Source organism: Accipiter gentilis, chromosome 14 (genome assembly GCF_929443795.1).
Source record: "Accipiter gentilis chromosome 14, bAccGen1.1, whole genome shotgun sequence".
Taxonomy (NCBI): Eukaryota; Metazoa; Chordata; class Aves; order Accipitriformes; family Accipitridae; genus Astur; species Astur gentilis.
The window spans coordinates 17311942-17331327 of record NC_064893.1 but is presented as its reverse complement, the minus strand read 5'-3'; the positions used below and the strand labels follow the sequence as shown (position 1 = coordinate 17331327).

Genomic DNA, 19386 nt, shown 5'->3' with positions numbered 1-19386 from the left:
TCCTGGAGTAATTAGGGTAGCCAGGTATTACCTTCTCATTCAAAGAAATAGCATGACATATTGCCTGTGTGGCAGGGAAGAAATGCCATTTGGATTACTGTCTTAAAAAAAATGCGGTGTCAGTCACCCTAAGGGAGGGATGAGTGTGTGGATGACAAAAAAGGCCTTCAAAAAATCCAGGACATTTGTGCAGTACATCATAGTGTTGTGTATGCAATTTTTCAGATATACTTGAAAGGCTTTTCTCTTTTAAGAGATGCATCCAGTTTACTCAAAATGCTTTTATATATACACAGGGGTTATCACTGACTTCAGTGACAACAACTACAGTTGTCTTTAAAAAGATTAAGACAGACTTGACCATCAAAACTAATTCTGATTTACCATCTAAGAACATGTAAGACTGTGCAGGGCTCAGGTTTAACTGTTTAACAGCAAACAATTTATATCAATTACATCTTATACATTGTATCATTAACAACCAAATTTAAATTTCAGATTAGTTTAAGAATTTAACTATCTACTCACTGGTTTATCCTGCTCTTTTTCACGCGAGCTCAGTGCTGAAGTTTCTGAGCCACATTCATTAGATTAAGGTATCACGTGGCTGGTTTTACTAAAGCTAAAGAGTGAAACTCTGGGCTCAACCTTTCAACTTCAGCCCTAATGCCACTTCACAGTTGTTAATGCTGATGTGCCTTTAACATGAGGATGAAAACATTCTGCCACTGGCTTACTGGTTACTCAGAGACAAATTAGACAAATATACACCACCACCCTGCATACACACTTACCTCACCTCCTACAAGCATTCAGGTCCATAGATGAAAAGAGCTCTAAGTGCTATAAAAAACCCGTCAATTTATTCATGACACTGGACCTGTAACACAGCAGACTGCCTCTGCAGCAATGCAGGAATCCTAGGCAAGTGAATTAGTAATATTTAACAACTCTGCCTCTCCTCCTTAAAGAAGGGGGTTTCCCTACATTCAGTCAATGAACTGCCAGTGCCTGATTTTACTTTAATTAGCCTCTTTGCTTTCATAGCTGGTTGCATTAGCGTTCCTCAAGAACGCGCGATTTATAAATATTGCCCTTTTACTAGAAACATTCGGCCAATAATGAAATGGTATCAGCAACCATAATTTTCACTTTCAAGTTGAGCTTCTGGTTCAAACAAGCAAGGACTTTCCACATTCCATACCCATCCTCCTGTCAAAATAAGCAGCAATGCCTTGGTTATACTGCTGAAGCCAAAAGTTTCATAAAAAGCTCGTATTATGGAGCACATTCTGGCAAATGCCACCACAGCAAGAAGGTCACTAAACAAACAGGTGCTACACAGAAGCTTCAATTCTTGAAGTAGTTTACATTCTGACTATATTGCTATTTTCTTCCCCAAATCTGCCTTCATTTCCAAGTGACTAGAAAGCATTTCTAAGCTTCCTACTGTCACACAGAGCAACACTACATCCACATAGTCACATTTAATGGGAAATGGTTGAAATGGAACTAATTGTTCGAAACTATGAAACAGCTAGCTAGAAGTTCGACCTACCTTCAGATGGTCAGAAGCCAGCAATACCATCCTACTGATTCTTTGGTTAACAATACTGTAAATACAATATGAAGATTTCAAAAAGTCACCAGCCTTCCAGAAGCAGTAACCAGTCCAAAAAGCCAGACTATGCCAAGCAAGAGTTTTAGGCAGGATCAATTCCTGTTTTCCTTGTGCAAGCTTTCCAAGTCCTAACGTTTCCGTTTTAAACTTTACAGGGAAATTGTACTTCCCCAACCATATACTGTTAAGGCAATGCCCACTCCACCCCTTGAAGTTATCATAGCTGTGACTTACTATCAACTGAATGAGGAACTACAGTCTAGTTCACTGGTAAGTCATAACAAAAGACCTCCCAAAAGTTGGGGAAAAACAGTGAAGACTGTGTGAGAGTAGTAAATACAGAGTTACAAAAGTGATTTTGTGGAAAGCGGACTCACATTAGGAGGAAATATATTCACTGCCTGTGAAAGCTTAATGTATTTGGGAAGCAACTGGTAAGACCATTTGAACTTCAGGCTGCAGACATGAGAGCATACAAGAGAAAAACACATAAAGGAGTAAGCTTTGACCTGCAGAAGCAGTAAAGGAACTCGGGTCAGAATTCCTGGTTGCTTCTCTCTTAAGCTGCCATGCTGTGAATACATATATAAAAACAGAAGCATGATAACACAGGAAGCTGCACAGAAGTGAGCACTAGTGAGTGAAAAGAATCACAGCTACACCATCTGACACCTGCATTCAGTCTGGAGCTATGGAAAAGGAACACTTTTAGGGCTGCTTTTCTTACATACGGTATTTATTTATACCCATGAGTGAAAAGCACCCAAGTCCGGAAGGCAGGAAGCACTCCCTGCATAAACAACACCCAAACATTCCACGTAGTCACAAAGCTCCATGAAAATTACTGACAAAGTCATCTGTATAGAAAATAAGCTACAGTATACCTACCTGATCGTAAGACAGGGAAAGAGTACCGGAGTTCAGTACACAGTCACAAAACCTTAAGTCGAATGCATACTACCAACCAAGATTTTCATTCCGTGGGAAAGCCAAATCTTTCAACTACAATCACGTTTTCACCACCAAAAACAGATAAGAGGAGAACCCCTTGAGGTTACTCTTCCTGAAGAAGCATTTAACAGACAGTTTCACTTCCTCTTCTACCAGGAGGAAGTCATTTGCTCCATATACAAACTCTAGCTCAGTTTTCCCAAAACCATGAAAGAACATACAGCCACAGAACAGAAAGGAGCACCAGCAAACCTGCAAAAGGGCAAAGACAAGCAAATGTATTTGGCAACACTGCTTCCAGGCCCAAGGCACTGTTTCTGAAAAACCTCTTAGAGCAACAGAATTTAGCATCTTTTTTTTTTTTTCAAGACCTGTCTAAAGAAGCAAACTGACATAGAACTAAGTTGTGTATGTCTCTAGACTCAAACTAAATGTTTCCTAATATACCAGTCCAGTTTCAAAACTGCTTCCTTCCAACCAATTATCTTGCCAAACACAGAAACTAGTCTTTTGCTTGCACTAGAGTCTGTATTAAACAGGAATTGCAATCCTTTGATTCAGGGTCTAATCCATATATGTGAATAATCATCCTAAAACAACTGCTCTCAAAGAGTAATATGTTGTCCAACCAGAGGCTTTAAGTGGTCCATAACACGTAGTTTCAATTTTGCAGATCAGAAGGCCAAGATGGTTCAGAGACACACACTACTGAACAACATGCTGAGGACTGACAGCATTCACTGCGGGAAGCAGCAGCTTTGGAACCACCACAGCAGAAGACTGAGGAGGAACAAAGTAGAGAAACTGAAATTGTTATTTGCAGTTAATGCACCACTGGTGTGCCCACGTAAGTGGAAATTTTTATTTTTTTTCTAGAGTCTGCAGTCTTTAGTGGACCCAAATACTCTCAGCAAAACAAGCTGCTAATTTCACACAGTATAGGCAACAGCCTGAGCAATTTAGCAGAACTGACCAGCATGTACGTTCTTTAGAAGGCAGACCTTCAATGTCAACAGGCACACGACTATAGTCTTCAGTTTTGCATTGATCTTCCTGTCCACTCACAACAAATTCAGAGCACAGACATTCAAGGAAAACATTAAAATGCTATGAAAGGAACACTACTTAGAATAAAAAAAGTATCCTTCAGTTTTCTTTAAACCTACAAGGCCTCAAACCTCTCATAAATCTACATTTAGAATGTGGCAACAATTCATCATTAAAGAAATGGCTTTAATGTTGTCTGTGATATTACAAAATTGACTTGTGTTAAAAACAAAATCCAACTGCAACTGCTTGAAAATCTGGTAACTTTAAAGTCATGCTTTTGTCTAACCATTACAGTTCTTCCATGTAGGTCACAAGTTCATCATTGAATAATTTATTATATTCATACTTTCTCTTATGAATGGGACAACAAAAATATGTATGATTAACAGAAATCACATTGTGAATGTAACACTTTACCATTTACTTGTTTGAGAAGTAGTACTTAGACACTAACACTGAAGGAACTGCTAAAAACACCAACTTAGCTAGTTACATAAACACAAATACCTTCTTTCCATAACTTGAAGAAGAAATTGGGACATCAGTGTCACTGACTGCATTGTTCCAACGAGGCTAAGCAGGGTATCGGTTCCTGACACTCCAAGCTTCAAGGCCAAAACAACTGCAAATTTGAGCAGCGTCCATTAGCTGATTCTTTCTGTTGCTACCTCGTTAGCAGCCAGCCTTGATGTATATACAAGGGCAGTGACATACCTTCCACACTGGAGACAGGACCTCAGAGGTCCTACCCCTTATTTTCAAGGCTATTCATGAATATAAACACATGCAAAGTAAGCAATTTTATCAAATCTAGCCATGTAGTCTGTTAATATAAGGGTATCCCTCATAATTTAGCATGACATGCAGTTTAAGGCTGCTTCTAACATGAAAGCAAGTTGTTATAGAAAACTTCTTACATTCACGAGTGACACGTGATAATGAACTTTTCTCTACATATGCTTTAAAAGATCAATCGTAACTATTTGGGACAGCAGCTGTATTGTTTATAGCACATAAAGAAATTCTAAATATGCTATGACTTCCTATTTTTACCAAGGGCCTACTCCCAAGGAAGAGGGGATATTTACTAATTTACTACTAATTTATGCTAAAAGATATAGAGCATCAATTGCTGGGCAAGAGCCCCTTCCCCACCCCAAATCCTCCACTTAAGCATTCCATCCATGTCAATGTTCCCAACACCAACGGCTTTTTGTATTGGTTTGCACTTTTTTTTAAGAGAAGCATTTAAACATCTGTAGACCATACAGAAAATCAAGAATCAGAAAACAGAAGATTTCCAAAACAAACCTGCACTTTTAGAAAGTCCAAAGGAACAGGCACACAAGCATGTTTTGCAGCATATGCTGTGTCTAACACAAACACTAATAACCCTGTATCCATTACTAAGAGGATCGAGACGTGAAATCAAAAGACAGTAACACAGAACTGTGTAGCTAATTCCAGACACCTGTAGTTTAATTACATTTCACAACAAGGCAAGCATTGTTGTGATTCATTTGAACTTGAAAAAAGTTATCAAGGGTTTCCACAAGTCAACATATACTAATATCTTAAATCAATTCTGTGAACAATGAAGCCAAGTTTTCCTTTTCAGTAATTTTATTCTAATATGAAACATGAAGAAACGAGCACCCAAATAACTCCAATATAGTATGAAACTTTAATAAAAGTTGTTTAAAAAACAAAGAGCAAATTTTTTAAAATAAACTGAAAGGCTTGACTCCTAATCACACATCTTTCTGACATCAGCAAGAGTACTTTCAGACTTTCAAAGGAAAAAAAAAAAAAAAAGAAACAAAAGATCTGCTGTTGAAACATTACTCCCAAAGACTGTTGAAACGCATAACATGAAGCTTCAGAGACAGACAGTTTTATTAACAGGAGGCTTAATTTTAAACAGTATATACAAATCACATGACTTTTCCAAAGTTGGGACCACCTAGTAATCTGTCAAAACAAAATTATGCTAATGAATTACAGAAGCATCTGTGTAATGCGACCGCCTCTTTATTGAAGTACACCTTTATACAATCCTTCCACATATTCCTGTACTGTGAAATCCTCTCAGGATGCAGCACTGCACAGGTTTTCAAATCTCTCCTACACACCACATGAATAAAACTGTTGCCACTTGCACCTCTCAATTTTGCCTGACTATACACTTCAGTGTTCCATGATATGCAACACCAAAAGGCACTGTTTTTCTTTGTCCAAAAACCAAAAGGGTTTTAAAGTTTACTATGTTTAAGTACAATGATTTGCAGGGAATAGCAGAATTTTTCAGGCAATGCCCAAGTCTTAAAATTTATCATAAACCAAGCAAGGATGAACCAAAAAATTTCTACTTTTCACTTGTGTAACTACTTCCTTTCCAATTATCTGTTTTTCCATGGAAAGTTTTACTGCACAGCAAAGAAAATGGCAACTCTTTACAGACTTTGAATACAACAGCACAACTTTATTGTAAAAATATATAGTAAACTCAGTATTTTCAAGTTTTGGAGAAAAATAAATTTTATCTCTGAATTCACCCATAGCAGTAATTCATGACAGAGTTGCTGAAGAGAAAAGTTTCTTTCATATATAAACTAATGTAAAACTTTAGCTGGACTCCAATCTTCTACTAATAATCACCACTTTGGTTCTCTTAGCAGAGACTCTATGCAAGGAGTTCAAGAGACACATGAGAAATACAACATCAATATCCAACGAGTGTCAAAGATCCTATCCCAACTGATTCATGTAATCCTAACAAATCAAGCTACTTAAACAATAAAGCACATTTTCAAGTTGTTACTTCACTGCAAATGTTTCGTAAGTGTACTGTAAAACTCGTATGATAATGTTTGAGGTTAGCTATACTTGTGGCAAAAGTCTTATTCTGCACAGTAATAATTGCAATATATAAATAACTAAAGGTTATTCCACAAAGAACAGCTTGAATTTTACAGAACGATTCTGCTCATACTTATAGGAATTAGTTTGGTAGACACATCAGCAATGGGCATAATTCAACTGTTCATACAGTGAGAATCTTGGAAAAAATAAAGATACATACACAAAACAATTAATCTGTGTACACTGAGAATTCGTTCAGTTGCAGAGTAAAATCAGGACTTTAAACAAAGCTTTGACCTGTAAACAAAGCAAATTCAGCCAGCTTTTAACCAAATCTAGAAATAGCTATCTATTTTACAATGGCTTGCAAGAGCACCCACTGAAGAGCTTCACTGAATTCATCTATTTCCCTTATCCAAAACTACGTAAAACCAATCTAGGTTCCTTGATAAGCACTGCATCCAGTACAGTTTACCAAACTTCTATGATGAATAAGAATCTGTCTAGCTTTTCCACATATTTGTACGGGAAAATCCACTGCACATCTATCTTCGCAGTGTTTCTCATGTAATGGCTAACCCAGTGCTCTCTTATCAAAACCAATCTGTTTTACAATTTAAACAATCCACAGGTTCTATCCTGGAAATACTATAAAAACCAATCCGGATGCACTTATCACAGCACTATGAATATCTATTCTACAACTACTTCATATTAACAGCTACCCTAAAACAAGTTTTACTTTTCTGGAGCCTATAGGCCTGTCATTTAAATCGACAACAGCTGCCATAGCTTCATCACGAGACTCAAATGCAACCATTGCTTCTCCAGTGGGCATGCCTTTTTCATTGTATTTTAAGCACACTGAACCAGGGATCACTTGGTAACCATAAAAGAAATCCAAAATTTCATCCACCGAAACAGTAAAGGGCATATTTTGTACTTTAATGACAGTTGGTCCTGGCTTCCCAGACCCTGTTCCAAAACCTGGAGGTCCACTAATATGTATATTTCCTGGTCCAGGTCCAAACCCTGGAGGTCCACTTAAATGTCCAAGACCACTAGCAATTCCTGGAGGACCAGCAGCAAAGGCAGGGGGTCCACTTAAATTGCCAGGACCATTACCAAAAGTCTGAGGACCCCCTGCAAAACCTGCCGGCCCACTCAAATTACCAGGACCACCTGCAAAACCTGGGACCTCAATACCTGCACCAGGTAAACCGCTAGTTGCAACTGTAGGTATTCCTGGTCTAGAATCAGGAAAGCCACCTATTCCAGGTGGTGGTAGAGGAGGACCGAATGTGCCAGACCCGCTAAAGTTACCAGGGAAATTAAACGGAGGACCACTGTTTGCATCTTTAGAATTTCCCCCCAAGAAGGCATGATCATCCCCACCAGCACCCTGTGCTCCTGGCACAGTTGCATTTCCTTGTATCGGTATTTTCAGTATCTTTTTCCCTTGAGATGGTGGGCTTCTCTCAATATCTCTCATTTCTTCTACAGTTATCAAACGCAAAACAACATCTCTTCCATTCAGTTTTTTACGGTGCAAGCGCTCTGCCTTACGAGCATCGTCTTCAGCTTTAAACTGAACCAGTGCTTGTCCTAAACCTTGCCCATTATTATCAACAAGAATTTGTACGGAGTTTTCTTCTACTGCCAGTCCCTCTAGAAACTGAAGGATTTCCATTTTTGTTATATTGTATGGAATATTAGATATATGTGCACACAATTTTGGTGAGCCTGGTTCTCCCTCAGCATTCATGAGGATTTCTCTCTGGTCATAGTTGAAGTTCTGCAATCTTTTACGAATCATATCTATCTTTTCTAACATCGCTTTTTTAGTAATTGGATGAACTTGTATAAAGCGATTCCCTATATACTGCTTATGATGACACAAAGCTGCTTTATAATCAGCTTCATTCCTGAACTCGACAAAACCCTCTCCAATTGCCTTCCCATTAGGTCCATAAGCTATATAAATGCTGTCTTCAACTATATCCAGCTTTTTAAAAAAATCTATCACATGCTTGTTCTCCGATTCAAATGGAAGACCTTTCAAATAAACACAGAAACCCTGCTCATGGGGAGATCTCGACCGTGACCTTTTCTGTCCACTAGGAGATTTGGACCTAGAATGAGCCTGGGGAGGAGGAGGGTGTGACTGCCCAGAGGGACCCATGGTTTGCTTGAAAGTTATATGGCCTCCAGCAGCCACCCACTGTCTCTCTGTTGCAGGACTAACTTCAACATAGCGCTGAATCATCAGCATTCTGTTTCGCTTCAGTGCTTCAAATGTATCTTGAGGAGAAAAAAACTTAACTAGTCCATTTCCATTATTTCGACCTACATGATCCTTCAGCATATGGACTGCATCCACACGGAGCCCAAGGAAAAAGTCTTTCACATCAGATTCTGTTGCAGAAAAGGGCATTCCATGAACGCTGACATACAAATCATCTGGATTGATTGGAATTGGCTTGACACTACTTTGAGAATTCATCTGGATAGGATTTACAGGATTCATGGGACCAATAAACAATGGATTCAAGCCGCTGTTCATATTCACTGCTGCTCCAGACCCATTCATTCCAGTGGGTAAAGGTGCTACGGGTGGAGGATTCATAGGAGGCATTCCTGATATGGGAGGCATAGGTGTCATTGGAGGTACAGGGGGCACAGGGGGTATCGGAGGAACCGGAGGAACAGGAGGCAGTGTGGGTACAGGAGGTGGAACAGGTATCGGGGGAATAGAAGGCATTGGTGGCAAAGATGGCATAGCTGGGATAGGAGGGATTGGTGGAGGAGGTACTGTGTTCATTGGGGATGCTGTGCTAGGTATAGTTGAGCTAAATGTTGGGCTACCAAAGGTACTCCCAAGATTTGGAGGTGCAGTCCCCATACTGGCAGTAGAAAATGTGGATATGTTTTTATTGCTTTCATGCACAGTAGTAGAAGCAGTTACTACACTAGGAGAAGGATTATTAAAGTTAGGTACAGTAGTAGGTAAGTTAACCCTTCCACTCATTCCAGAACTAGGTGGTGGTCCCGACCTGCTAGCATTTGCTGGTGGCATATCTAGATTGGCAGTTTCAAAACGCCTACGACTCAGTTCTATCATGTTCTGCATTTCAGTTTTACTGCTCAGCAATAACGTTACTTTTGACCCTTTAATTGTACCACCTGTGCGCATCATACCAAGCCTTGCATCTTCATCAGTGGCAAAAACGATGAAAGCCTCACCCAGTTCACCCCCTACAATATGCACGCCCCCATCAGGAATGGTCAATCCAGAGAAGAAGTGGCGAATGTCCATGGTCCCCGCCACAATCGGGAGACCTTGCAAGCGGATGACCACAGCCATGCTGCGCTGAAACAACACACACCTGCAGATGAGAAAAGGCAACGGCTATGTCAGACTACTGTTTATGACACCATGCAATTACCTACAGACACCATCTACTATATTTGTTTACATACACCTAACAACATCTTGCAAAGATTAAGCATGTTTATATTCCAAGTTCCTTATTCATGGTTGTTTACTTCATATAGAGTGAAGTATTAAAACATTTACCAACACAATCAGTATACATTTTGCACTAGAAATTCCAAAATAACTGTTAAACTAAGACCCACATGTGTCAGTAAAAAAAAACCCAAAAACTAAGAAACAGCAAAAATCAGAACTATTATATCAGTAGTTGAATATTTAATGGAACATAAGCAAAATGAGTATTTTAGCCAAGCAAACAAAATTAATTTACCATACACTGATATGGTATCCACTGTACCTGGCAAAGTAACTGTGAAAAATTCTGCACACCTAAAGAAATAAACAGTTCTCTTTCATTTGGGGGAGTGGGGGGTGGGGGTGGGTGGGAATTTAATCTCCTGCCAGGTGAAAACAACTAGGAACGTAACAGTTGGTTGGTTATGAACAAAAACCCATTATGGACAACTAGCAACAGTGAGACTCACACGACATCCTAACAGAGACCATCTAGATTATACTTATATTTTTCTCCTAGCAAAGGCAAGAGGTCAAGCCAACCATGAAGTTAACCAACTGTTATAAACTAACCCAAGACATTTTGCATATCCTAGCTAGATATTTGGCCTTCACAACTTTCAAAAACAAGGTACAATTTTTTAATAGTTGCAGGTGTTCTGTCTAATATTACACCTTCCGTCTCAGGCACAAGTAAGTGACTTTTACCTCTGCAGCTGAGGTTAGTGAAAGCTTAAGATAAATTTTGAACAGCTAGATCTTGACAGTTACCTTGTACGCATACTACAGAGAAGCCTGAGGTCATACCAGAAATTCAAGATGAACAGGAAACTAGGTAATTCTCACTCATTCTTGACAAACCTTCAGGAAAGACTGAAAGCATCTTATCAATGCTAGCAAAATTCACCAGTTCAGAAGACAGCCTCTCATCCTAAACAGTCAGCAGTAGCATCTTGTTTCACCTGAGCCACTTCATCTCTGAAACTTCCTAAATACAAGCCATTTCAGTATCTGTATGGAAGACCTCCAAGGCTCCCATTAGTCACATACAAATGGTGTTAACTAAGCATTTGAAATCAAGGATGAACCAGATGATACAATGCAACACCAAGAGGCAGTGCACCAAAGACTTCTGGCTGTATACCAAAGCTATAACCAACTATAATCAGTATCTATCTCCCATTTCACATTCAGCTAAATATTGTATCCCAGCATACAGTCAAATCTTTAAGTCAGCTGCATTTGCCTGTCGAGGTCTTCCAATCACTTTAGAGTAGACACACGTTGAATACATCCTTAACTACCAGATAAAGCCACCATCCAACAATTTAACCACGCCAGGTAAGGCTGAATTCAGTACTTAATGAAAACAAAAGTAACAATTCTTCTACAGGGAAAAAAAGAAGCAATTATTTTGTTTGCATGATGGAACTTCACAGTACTCAAATGGGTACTTATGTATTTTGTTTTGTTGCCCAATAAACCACAGCTAACCCCTTCCATACACTAATGAACTCACACAACATACTGGGGTACTACAGAGCATTGGTCCACATCCAGTTGACACCAGAGAAGTGCAGAGGACCTTTCTTCCTCAAGGAAACAGCAGACAATCCCACTGGCACAAAATTAGCTCTGCCACTCTAGCCACTGTGAATGAGTGTCCAATTCCTTACTACACCATCTTGAAAGAGAGACTGGAACTTGCAAGACAAACATGAGAACGTCTAAAAAAATCTTAGTTGTACAGACCACTAAGAAAACCCCTCCTCCACCAAGGGATGGCAGCAACAAAAGGAGAATATATACTAAGCGCCTCAGGGACTATGTTTTTTTTAAAAGCAACTTTCCCGTCGCCAGGGCGAGGTAACAAAAGCAACATCCTTGCATTTATCACTTAGGGTGACACATTTAACTTGAGAATAAAGCTCATTGCCCAATCATTTTCCAACAGCAAAATAACTGGCCCATGTAGAAAAAAGAAAAAAAAAACAAACCAGGTCAAAGTAAGAACTACCTATGCTATGTACATATCTAAGAAAGCATGTAAGACTTTTTGCACTGTTTTAAAACAGCAGTATTTTTCAATGATTCTATAGTTTTAAGTTTGCCTAACATTGATAGCTATCTCTGAAGCTAAAGTTAAAATGAAAATTCTGCATACTTTAAGGAAGCCATACTAAAGGGTACTGTAAAACTGAAGTTTACTACATTATGCTACAGGATTGCTTTTGAATAAGATGATCTTGAGGCAAGCAAGTAGGTTAAAAGTATCCCTGGTTTTACACCTATGTTTTGAAAACTAAAACACTATTAATAGCAAATCTTGCTAGGAGATTTACATTTTCTCTATTAACTGTTATACAAAGAAATGAGTTTCAAAAATTTTTATGCATCAGGAGCGAAGATATTTGAAGCTCCTTGTGTTAAATGGGAGATTACTTTTATTTCCTTACTAATACAAAAGGGATGACGACCTGACTTGGCCATTAGTTGAACAAAGACAAATTGGGAAGGTTTTTCTGCTCAGGTCTGCTGGTTTAGAACATCATATATTCTCTATCAGAACTGACACCTGCTAGATAACTACATTTACTAATGATTCCATGAATCTAGCTCAGAAGACAAATTAACAGATAAGGTCTCAAAAGAATTCTTAAGAGTTCAAGCATTTAACATTTACATAACTTTTGGGATAATGCAAGTGTTTCAATCTTGCACTAACTTCAGAACTTCATTATAAATGCTAAGAGAGATCTTGAAGTTTTGTTACTAAGTATTCTATTTAGGTCCACTAGATCACTATTGACAAACCCAAACAGCTGCTTAGGCATATAGTTGCTAGAAAAACTAGCTGCAATGACTTCACTGTAGTTAATTCCATGCATGACATTAAGCAAATGCTTGCTATTAAGCAAGAGCTAACAGTAGCACGGCATGAATAAAAAGAATTTTAAGGACTTTACTCCATCAAATATTTTTGGCAAAAGAATATTTTGTCAACTGAGAACAGAACTGCTTCATTTTTTTCAGGATTTCAGTGTTTTAACAAAGTATTAGTTTTGCTGTTGTGATTTAAAGAAAAATCACAAGGACCAAAAGGGCCAAATTTCACATTTCTAAACAACCAGAAGCCTGATTTTTTCCAAAATGCACTTACAAGACAATAACCCACTCACCCAAATTTCCCAACTAATGAAAAAGCAAAGCCTGCTCAAGTATTTCACTGTTCACTTGTAAAGATCAACATACATGCAGAGGCAACATTAACTTCAGACAGAACCGGCTACGTGCCTGTTAAGCGTGCACTGAAGGCTTTCTGTTGGGCTTTTAGAGGTGTTCTCAGGCTGCCTGCTTTTCCCCCTGTACAAAAAGGTACTTCAAGGCAAAAGTGGTTTTTGTTGTCATGTTGTATGTTTGGTGTATTTTTTGAGAGACCGGAAGCACAAAATCCTAGAGTTGTACTATGGACAATCCATCCCCATTAACAAGCTGAGATCAAAAATGGAGAGTAAATGGCTCCCAACAATCAATCTGATTCAACTCATTTGATGAGCCTTAACAACAGGTTTATGTCTTGACAGTAAGGTCTTTAAAAATGTTGATGTTACACTGGAAAAAGGTATACAAGACGACAATATTAGTTCTTCCATCTATGTACTAGTCAGTAAAATAAGAATTTGGGTCATATGCATAAATCGATAGAAACGCCAGAGTAGCCTTTTAAGATGTACACATTTTTCAAATTAAGAGAAGCTCAGAAGATTCAACCTAGTCCCTGGGGAATATGAAAGTACAATACCCACGCGGTACAAACACAAATACAACATATTTGGCAATTATTGGATGAAGACTAAGAACTGGAATAACACTGATATTGTAGGACGAATTTTAAGTATCCAGGCTATCTAGCAAAAGCTAAAACTGCAGACTACAATTTTGCTTTTTCTTCTTCAAAGGCTAAAATCAACCTGTTAGATTAAGATAGTCATCTCTGAGCTAATTTGAAACTATCTGATCCCTTTAAATGCTGCAGAAACTCATTAGAACCAATTGCTGTACACTTCTAAACTCCGATAGTTAGAAACATGCAGACCTGTGGCGTGCAGCAAAGTAGCTACATTTTCCAACAGTGCAAAATAACTGGGAGAGTGTTCCAGACTACCACATGCTGATGAAACAACAAAACATTAGTTTGGCAGAAAATTCTGTTTACAAGAACAACATTGTCAGAACCACCATCACCAGTGGGAGTCAAAGTAAAGAGACTAGCGATACATTATTTGACCCAAGTGTTTTGACACCAATTCACAGATTCCAAAAGCTTCAAATATTTAAGATATACTCAATATGCATATAAAGAAGTCTTCAATTCAAAGGCTCTTACCTGCAAAGACAGATGTTTTTTTCTTAACAAGTAGCAGAAGCCAAGCCAATCCTGTGGGCAACCAATTAAAACCAACTTTTAGACTGCAATAAAGAATAAATGGAGGCAAAAATCAATGCAGGCAACACAACAGCAGTAACAGTCCACAAAGAACTGTATATCTAGAAAGTTCAAACCTGCGACCACCACAAGGCACTGCGACATTACAACCACAAGAGTGCATTTTCTAATACCTTATCCCTGTATGACCTGTTGGCAATTGCACTGCAGTTTTTGTATGGTTTCAAGACATGAATATGCCTTCCACAAAGAATATAAAAAGAACCAGAAAACGTTCAAAGAAACTTTCAAATTTTCCCATCACCAATAGATGAACAAATCACTCTTTCAAAAGCAAAGAGAATTAAATACTTGAAAACCCTGAATTTTAACAAACAAACCCTTACTCCATCAATAATGATATTCCTTCCTCCAACTGCACATCTTACTTGAACAGAGCAACATAAGCTGCACCGCTGAAAACCTCCCTATTGCTGCATGTAAAGAATTCTTCAGGAGTCACACAAACTGGTGAAACTAAGTGACATTTCGCAGCCACCTCTAGGCAATCACCTCTACAGAGCACACAGCAAGAACTCCCCACCGAGACACTGTATTTTCAGTTGTACTCTGTAATTTCATTATCCAAATCCTGAACAATACCCATTTTTTTTCATCCCTGTATAAAAATTGTCTCCCTAAGATTAAAACTCAACAAGAGCGCCAAACATTTTAAGTGGCAACATATGTATTTTGTATTTAAAGAAGGGACGGAAGACCCTTGCTCCCTCATTGCTTATTAGACCATCTCATACTGAAATTGTGATTCTTTGGAAAACTATCCAGGAATGAATCAGACTCAGAACAGATAACTGCCGCCTCCTCACACAACCCAAACAAGCCATTTTTGGTTATAAGCATGTTTACCAAAGTGAACTTAAAGAAGTACTATCAAACCATCCACAAACTCCCTAATGGGGAATTAAAACAAACACAGATAATTCACAGATTTTCCAGGACATTAACAGCAGACTTAGAAGTGAGAAAGATACAACTACGCTCTTCAGACTTACATTAAAATGGCAAATACATTTAGAAGACCACCTTTTATTTTATTAGACCTTTAAGAGAAACAAGCAATCCTATATTAGCAGGATTCAACTATATACTTTCATATCTAGCAGTGTCAAAACAGTAGTTTACAATGCAGAAAAGAATGTAACTGCCTGAAAAACAGTTTCATGTAGAAACACACCTGCTTCAAGCAGCAGATAAATCTTTTGTGCGCAACGAACTTCCCATTTGGAAGAAAAACCCAAATCATTTGATGTATTTCCAGTATAGCAACCGCAGCGTTGCATATGCTCCTCTTCACAACACTGAAAACAAGCTGAAGATTTGCAGTGGACTAAGACAAGATGCTACAATGTGAAACAACATAAACAAAACCAAGCAGCATTCTTCAGAAAAGGTGCAAAACTCCACTCTCCTATGTTTCACCTTTCCACCAAACACCATCTACTTTTGTTTGCCAACAAATTCTCTCAACTTTTAAGAAAACCACCCATCACTCTTGTAGGTAAAGGAATCCTTTCCAATCAACCCGATGCACAACAGCACATCAACTAGGCAAACAATGGCTAAAGTACAGGTGCTCCCACACAACGCTGAGACCACACCTCTGGGACTTCATGGGAGACTCTCCACAACACCCTATCAGCTATACAGAAAGAACCACTATCCACTGGACACAAAACAGCCGATGAAACAACCTTAAGAGAAGTCCACCAAGGAAACAATCTACTGATTTTTTCTGCCTAACCCCAGCAGATCGAGGTGGGTAAGAAAAATCACTAAGAAAAATGGACAAGTTTAAGAGTGAGTAAAACGAGAGCCAAGAGTTTTTTCGAAAGAAAGCTCACACAGACTCCCAGAGTGCTTCCAGGACTCACTTCAACACTAGTTTGTTTGGGGGGTGGGGGGTGTTGCTTCGGGGTTTGTTTTTTTTTGTTTAGGTTTTTGGGGGTTTTTTGTTTGGGTTTTTTGTTTTTTTGTTTTTTTTTTTTTTTACAGAGCTCCTTTTTTATTAGTGGAGAAGAAGAGCGTTACGTTACTGCACAGCAACTTAACTGGTGCTTAGAGGGTAAGCCCAGCAAGCGGCGGCAGCGCCGCAGGCACCAGAGACCTTCCCCTCAAAGTCCGGAGCGCCTGCGTCGCTTCGTTCCGCGGGCCGGACGAGGAGCAGCGGCCGGCGCCCCGCCGAGCCCCCCCCGGGACGAGCCCCGCCGGGACCGGCCCCGCGCCGCTTCCTCGCGCGCCGAAGGGGCGAGGCGCCGACAACGGGACCCCGCCGCCGCGCGCGCAACTCCCGCGGCTCCGCCACTCCCCCGCAGCGCGAGGCCCGCGAGGCGCCGCTCCCGGCCCGCGCGACCCCCAGACCGCCCCGGCCGCCGCCGGCAGAGCCCCCGCGCCCCGGCCCCGCCTCGGGCTCCAGCGCCGCCGCAAGGTCACTCGGCCGCCCCCGCCGGCCGGGCCCTCGGCCCGCACATACTCACCTGCCCGCGCCGGCCGCGCAGCTCCGCGGGCCGCCGGGCGGAGGCGCGGCGGGCGGGAGGGAGGGAGGGAGGGAGCGAGCGAACAAGCGGGCGGGCAAGGGCCGGCGGGCGGGCAAGGGCCGGCCCGCGGCCCGGGACCCCCGGCCTCAGCACGCCAAGCCGCGGCGAGGCGGAAGCGGCCCCCGCTCGGCGCCCCGGGCCCGCAGCGCGGGAGGCGTCGCTCGGCCCGGCCCTTTGTGCGCGGGGACGCGTGCCAGCCGCGCCGCGCCCGGCCTCCCTCCCCTCGCCTCGCTTCCCCTCCTCGCCACGCCACGCCGCGCCGCAGGCCCGCAGACGCGGGGCAAGGCAGCCGGCCCAGCCCAGCCCGCCCGGGCGCCGCCGCGCTCTTACCGAGGGATCTGTACGGGAAAAAGGGTTAGAACGGAGCCAAACTGCCCCGGGCCCCGCTCCGCGCCGAGCCCAGCGCCTCGGACCGCGCAGCGCCACAAAATGGCCGCCTCGATGCGGCTCCACCACCCGCCGCTAGGGAGGGGCGGGGCCTGGGCCAGGCGGCCGAAGGAGGGCGTGGCCCGCCGGCGCACGCAGGGCCTCCTGCAGCCCGCCCCGCCCGGGGCGGGGCCGCGCGCAGGGGCAGACGGCGCATGCGCCTTACCTCAACAGTGGTCGAGGGGGCGCGGGAGGCTTTGTCGTGAGAAATCGTGCTTTGCCTCCCGTCAGCACGCTCCTTTCCTAACACTAGAGCTAGAAGGCTGGAAAGAGCAACGTCGGGCCCGCAGGACAACATTCGTACAGTTGCCTCTGGTACGACAGTAATACGGTGGTAGTGTGACACATTTTCTGGAAATTAATGATGGTGTAACTGAGTCTTATTGCTTGGGAAACGGGAACTCGAAAGGAGGCATTGAACTCCCAGCGAACAAAAGATCTCTGAGGAGAGTAGTCGTTTCTGACATCTTCACTTAGGACCAGGTTGCAGAATTAACATTGTTGTAAATGAATTTTGTCCCAAACAGGATTTTAAACAAAGTTAACAATTTATTAAATGAATAAAGGCAAGCAAACAGCGCTGGGCACGCCGGCAGCTTCTGCTCTACCAAGACGCACGCCGTGAAAAACAAGACGGCTTCTTGTATAGTCTAGCGTTCATTACCTATTCATACTAGGCGTATTCTTCTCCATCTCCTGGTTGTGGGGGTGCTTAGAAACTTGTCTCTGTCCAGCTCCCCACTGTTCGCGCCAGACTGCAGACGCCCTGTGTAACCGCTGACACCGTGCACAGCACCAGCCGCGGTCACCAGAACCCGAAGAAGTCCACAACGGACACCTCCCCCCCCCAACAAATACACACAACAAATGGCCCATCAAGATCCCAAGCACTGCAGTCCTGAGGCCAAACACACATCCAAATGCCTCAGTTCTTTTCCAGGATAGTTAACAACAGAACCGGTTTTGGGTTGGTAAAAGGAGAATGAACTATGTACATATCATCTGTCTCCTCCCGGCCTGCGGTTATACAAGGATCGACAAAATGGTTAAAGATTACATAAACAGTGAGGGTCACATTTTATTATGCGGCCCTAGCATTGTTTATATTAACACAAATCAGATGAACATATCTCAACATGACAGTCAGATTACCCTGGGTCGATGCCCTTTTGAGTGTAACTGCCCTATGCTATGTTTGTCCTTTGCTTGACTTCAATACAGGTGCAATACAAATAACTAGACAGTGTCCAGAGCTGAAAAACGGCTAGACACCCCACAGGAGATGCTGTCACTGCGCGTCAGCAGACACAGGTACTGCAGCAACATCCATTTTCAATGAAAAAAACCCTGCATAGCCTGCTGCAAGAAATGAATAAATCATTGCCTCACGTTGCAAACACTTTTCCAGCTAATTTGGGAGTTCAATGGTTCAGTTAAATTAGTTGGGTTTCACCACTTAACAGAAACCAGGGCCAAACTGTGCAATGGGTGTGTTGTCCTGAGGCAACAGGAACAGGCCTGGGGCTGCTCAGCACCACAGTAACCCCCACTCCATTATTTGTTTCCCTGTATATCCCCTCTTTCTACTTCCAAATTCTCCTTTACAACTCTCAACCCCTCCCAATAAACAGCCGACACTATCTTCTCCCTATTATCCCTCATTTTACAGATTTTGTACTCTATTTGGTATTTATGATAATGGCTGCCCTGAAAATTTATCAGTTCTGTCAAGCTAACACCTCCTTTGTCTTGCTAGGTGTGCCATCTGCTTACACATCACTCCTTGATTGCCATAGGTAGTATCCAGTAATTTGTCTTTTTATAGCATTGTTATCAATTAATATGTACAATACAGTTGAAATAACCAGGGAACTACTAAAGTCTTGTGTACAGCCCCCATCAGTTAATATTTAAAATAGGGAAA

General features: G+C 41.6%; 2 protein-coding genes across 7 annotated transcripts in view; both read right to left on the bottom strand.

The window, feature by feature from the left end:
* The window catches only part of CPNE1 (copine 1), a 43335-nt gene extending 25858 nt beyond the window's left edge, over window positions 1–17477 (bottom strand). Inside the window, exons 1-2 of one of the 4 annotated variants that reach the window (XM_049817564.1) lie at window positions 17367–17424; window positions 14383–14433 (exon numbers count right to left, since the gene is read on the bottom strand). The gene's annotated coding sequence lies outside the window, so the exon portion shown is untranslated. Of the gene's footprint in view, window positions 1–9727; window positions 9829–14382; window positions 14459–17366 lie in introns of those variants that run through there. The other 3 variants (XM_049817562.1, XM_049817566.1, XM_049817565.1) reach the window with 3 other exon arrangements.
* Window positions 5288–17443, bottom strand: RBM12 (RNA binding motif protein 12). 3 transcript variants are annotated; one of them, XM_049817552.1, is made up of 3 exons: window positions 17367–17427; window positions 14383–14433; window positions 5288–9870 (listed from the first exon to the last, which is right to left on the bottom strand). In XM_049817552.1, the coding sequence occupies exon 3, from the start codon at window positions 9846–9848 to the stop codon at window positions 7206–7208; it is 2643 nt and encodes an 880-aa protein (XP_049673509.1). In that variant the 5' UTR covers window positions 9849–9870; window positions 14383–14433; window positions 17367–17427; the 3' UTR covers window positions 5288–7205. The 3 variants fall into 3 exon arrangements, with proteins under 3 accessions (XP_049673509.1, XP_049673508.1, XP_049673510.1); XM_049817551.1 differs by having other exon boundaries at window positions 14383–14465; window positions 17367–17398; XM_049817553.1 differs by lacking the exon at window positions 14383–14433 and having other exon boundaries at window positions 17367–17443.
* Window positions 17478–19386: the final 1909 nt, after the last annotated feature.

Excerpts from the sequence above, each read along its gene's own strand:
- RBM12 (XM_049817553.1), bottom strand. The coding sequence starts at position 9,848 with ATGGCTGTGGTCATCCGCTTGCAAGGTCTCCCGATTGTGGCGGGGACC.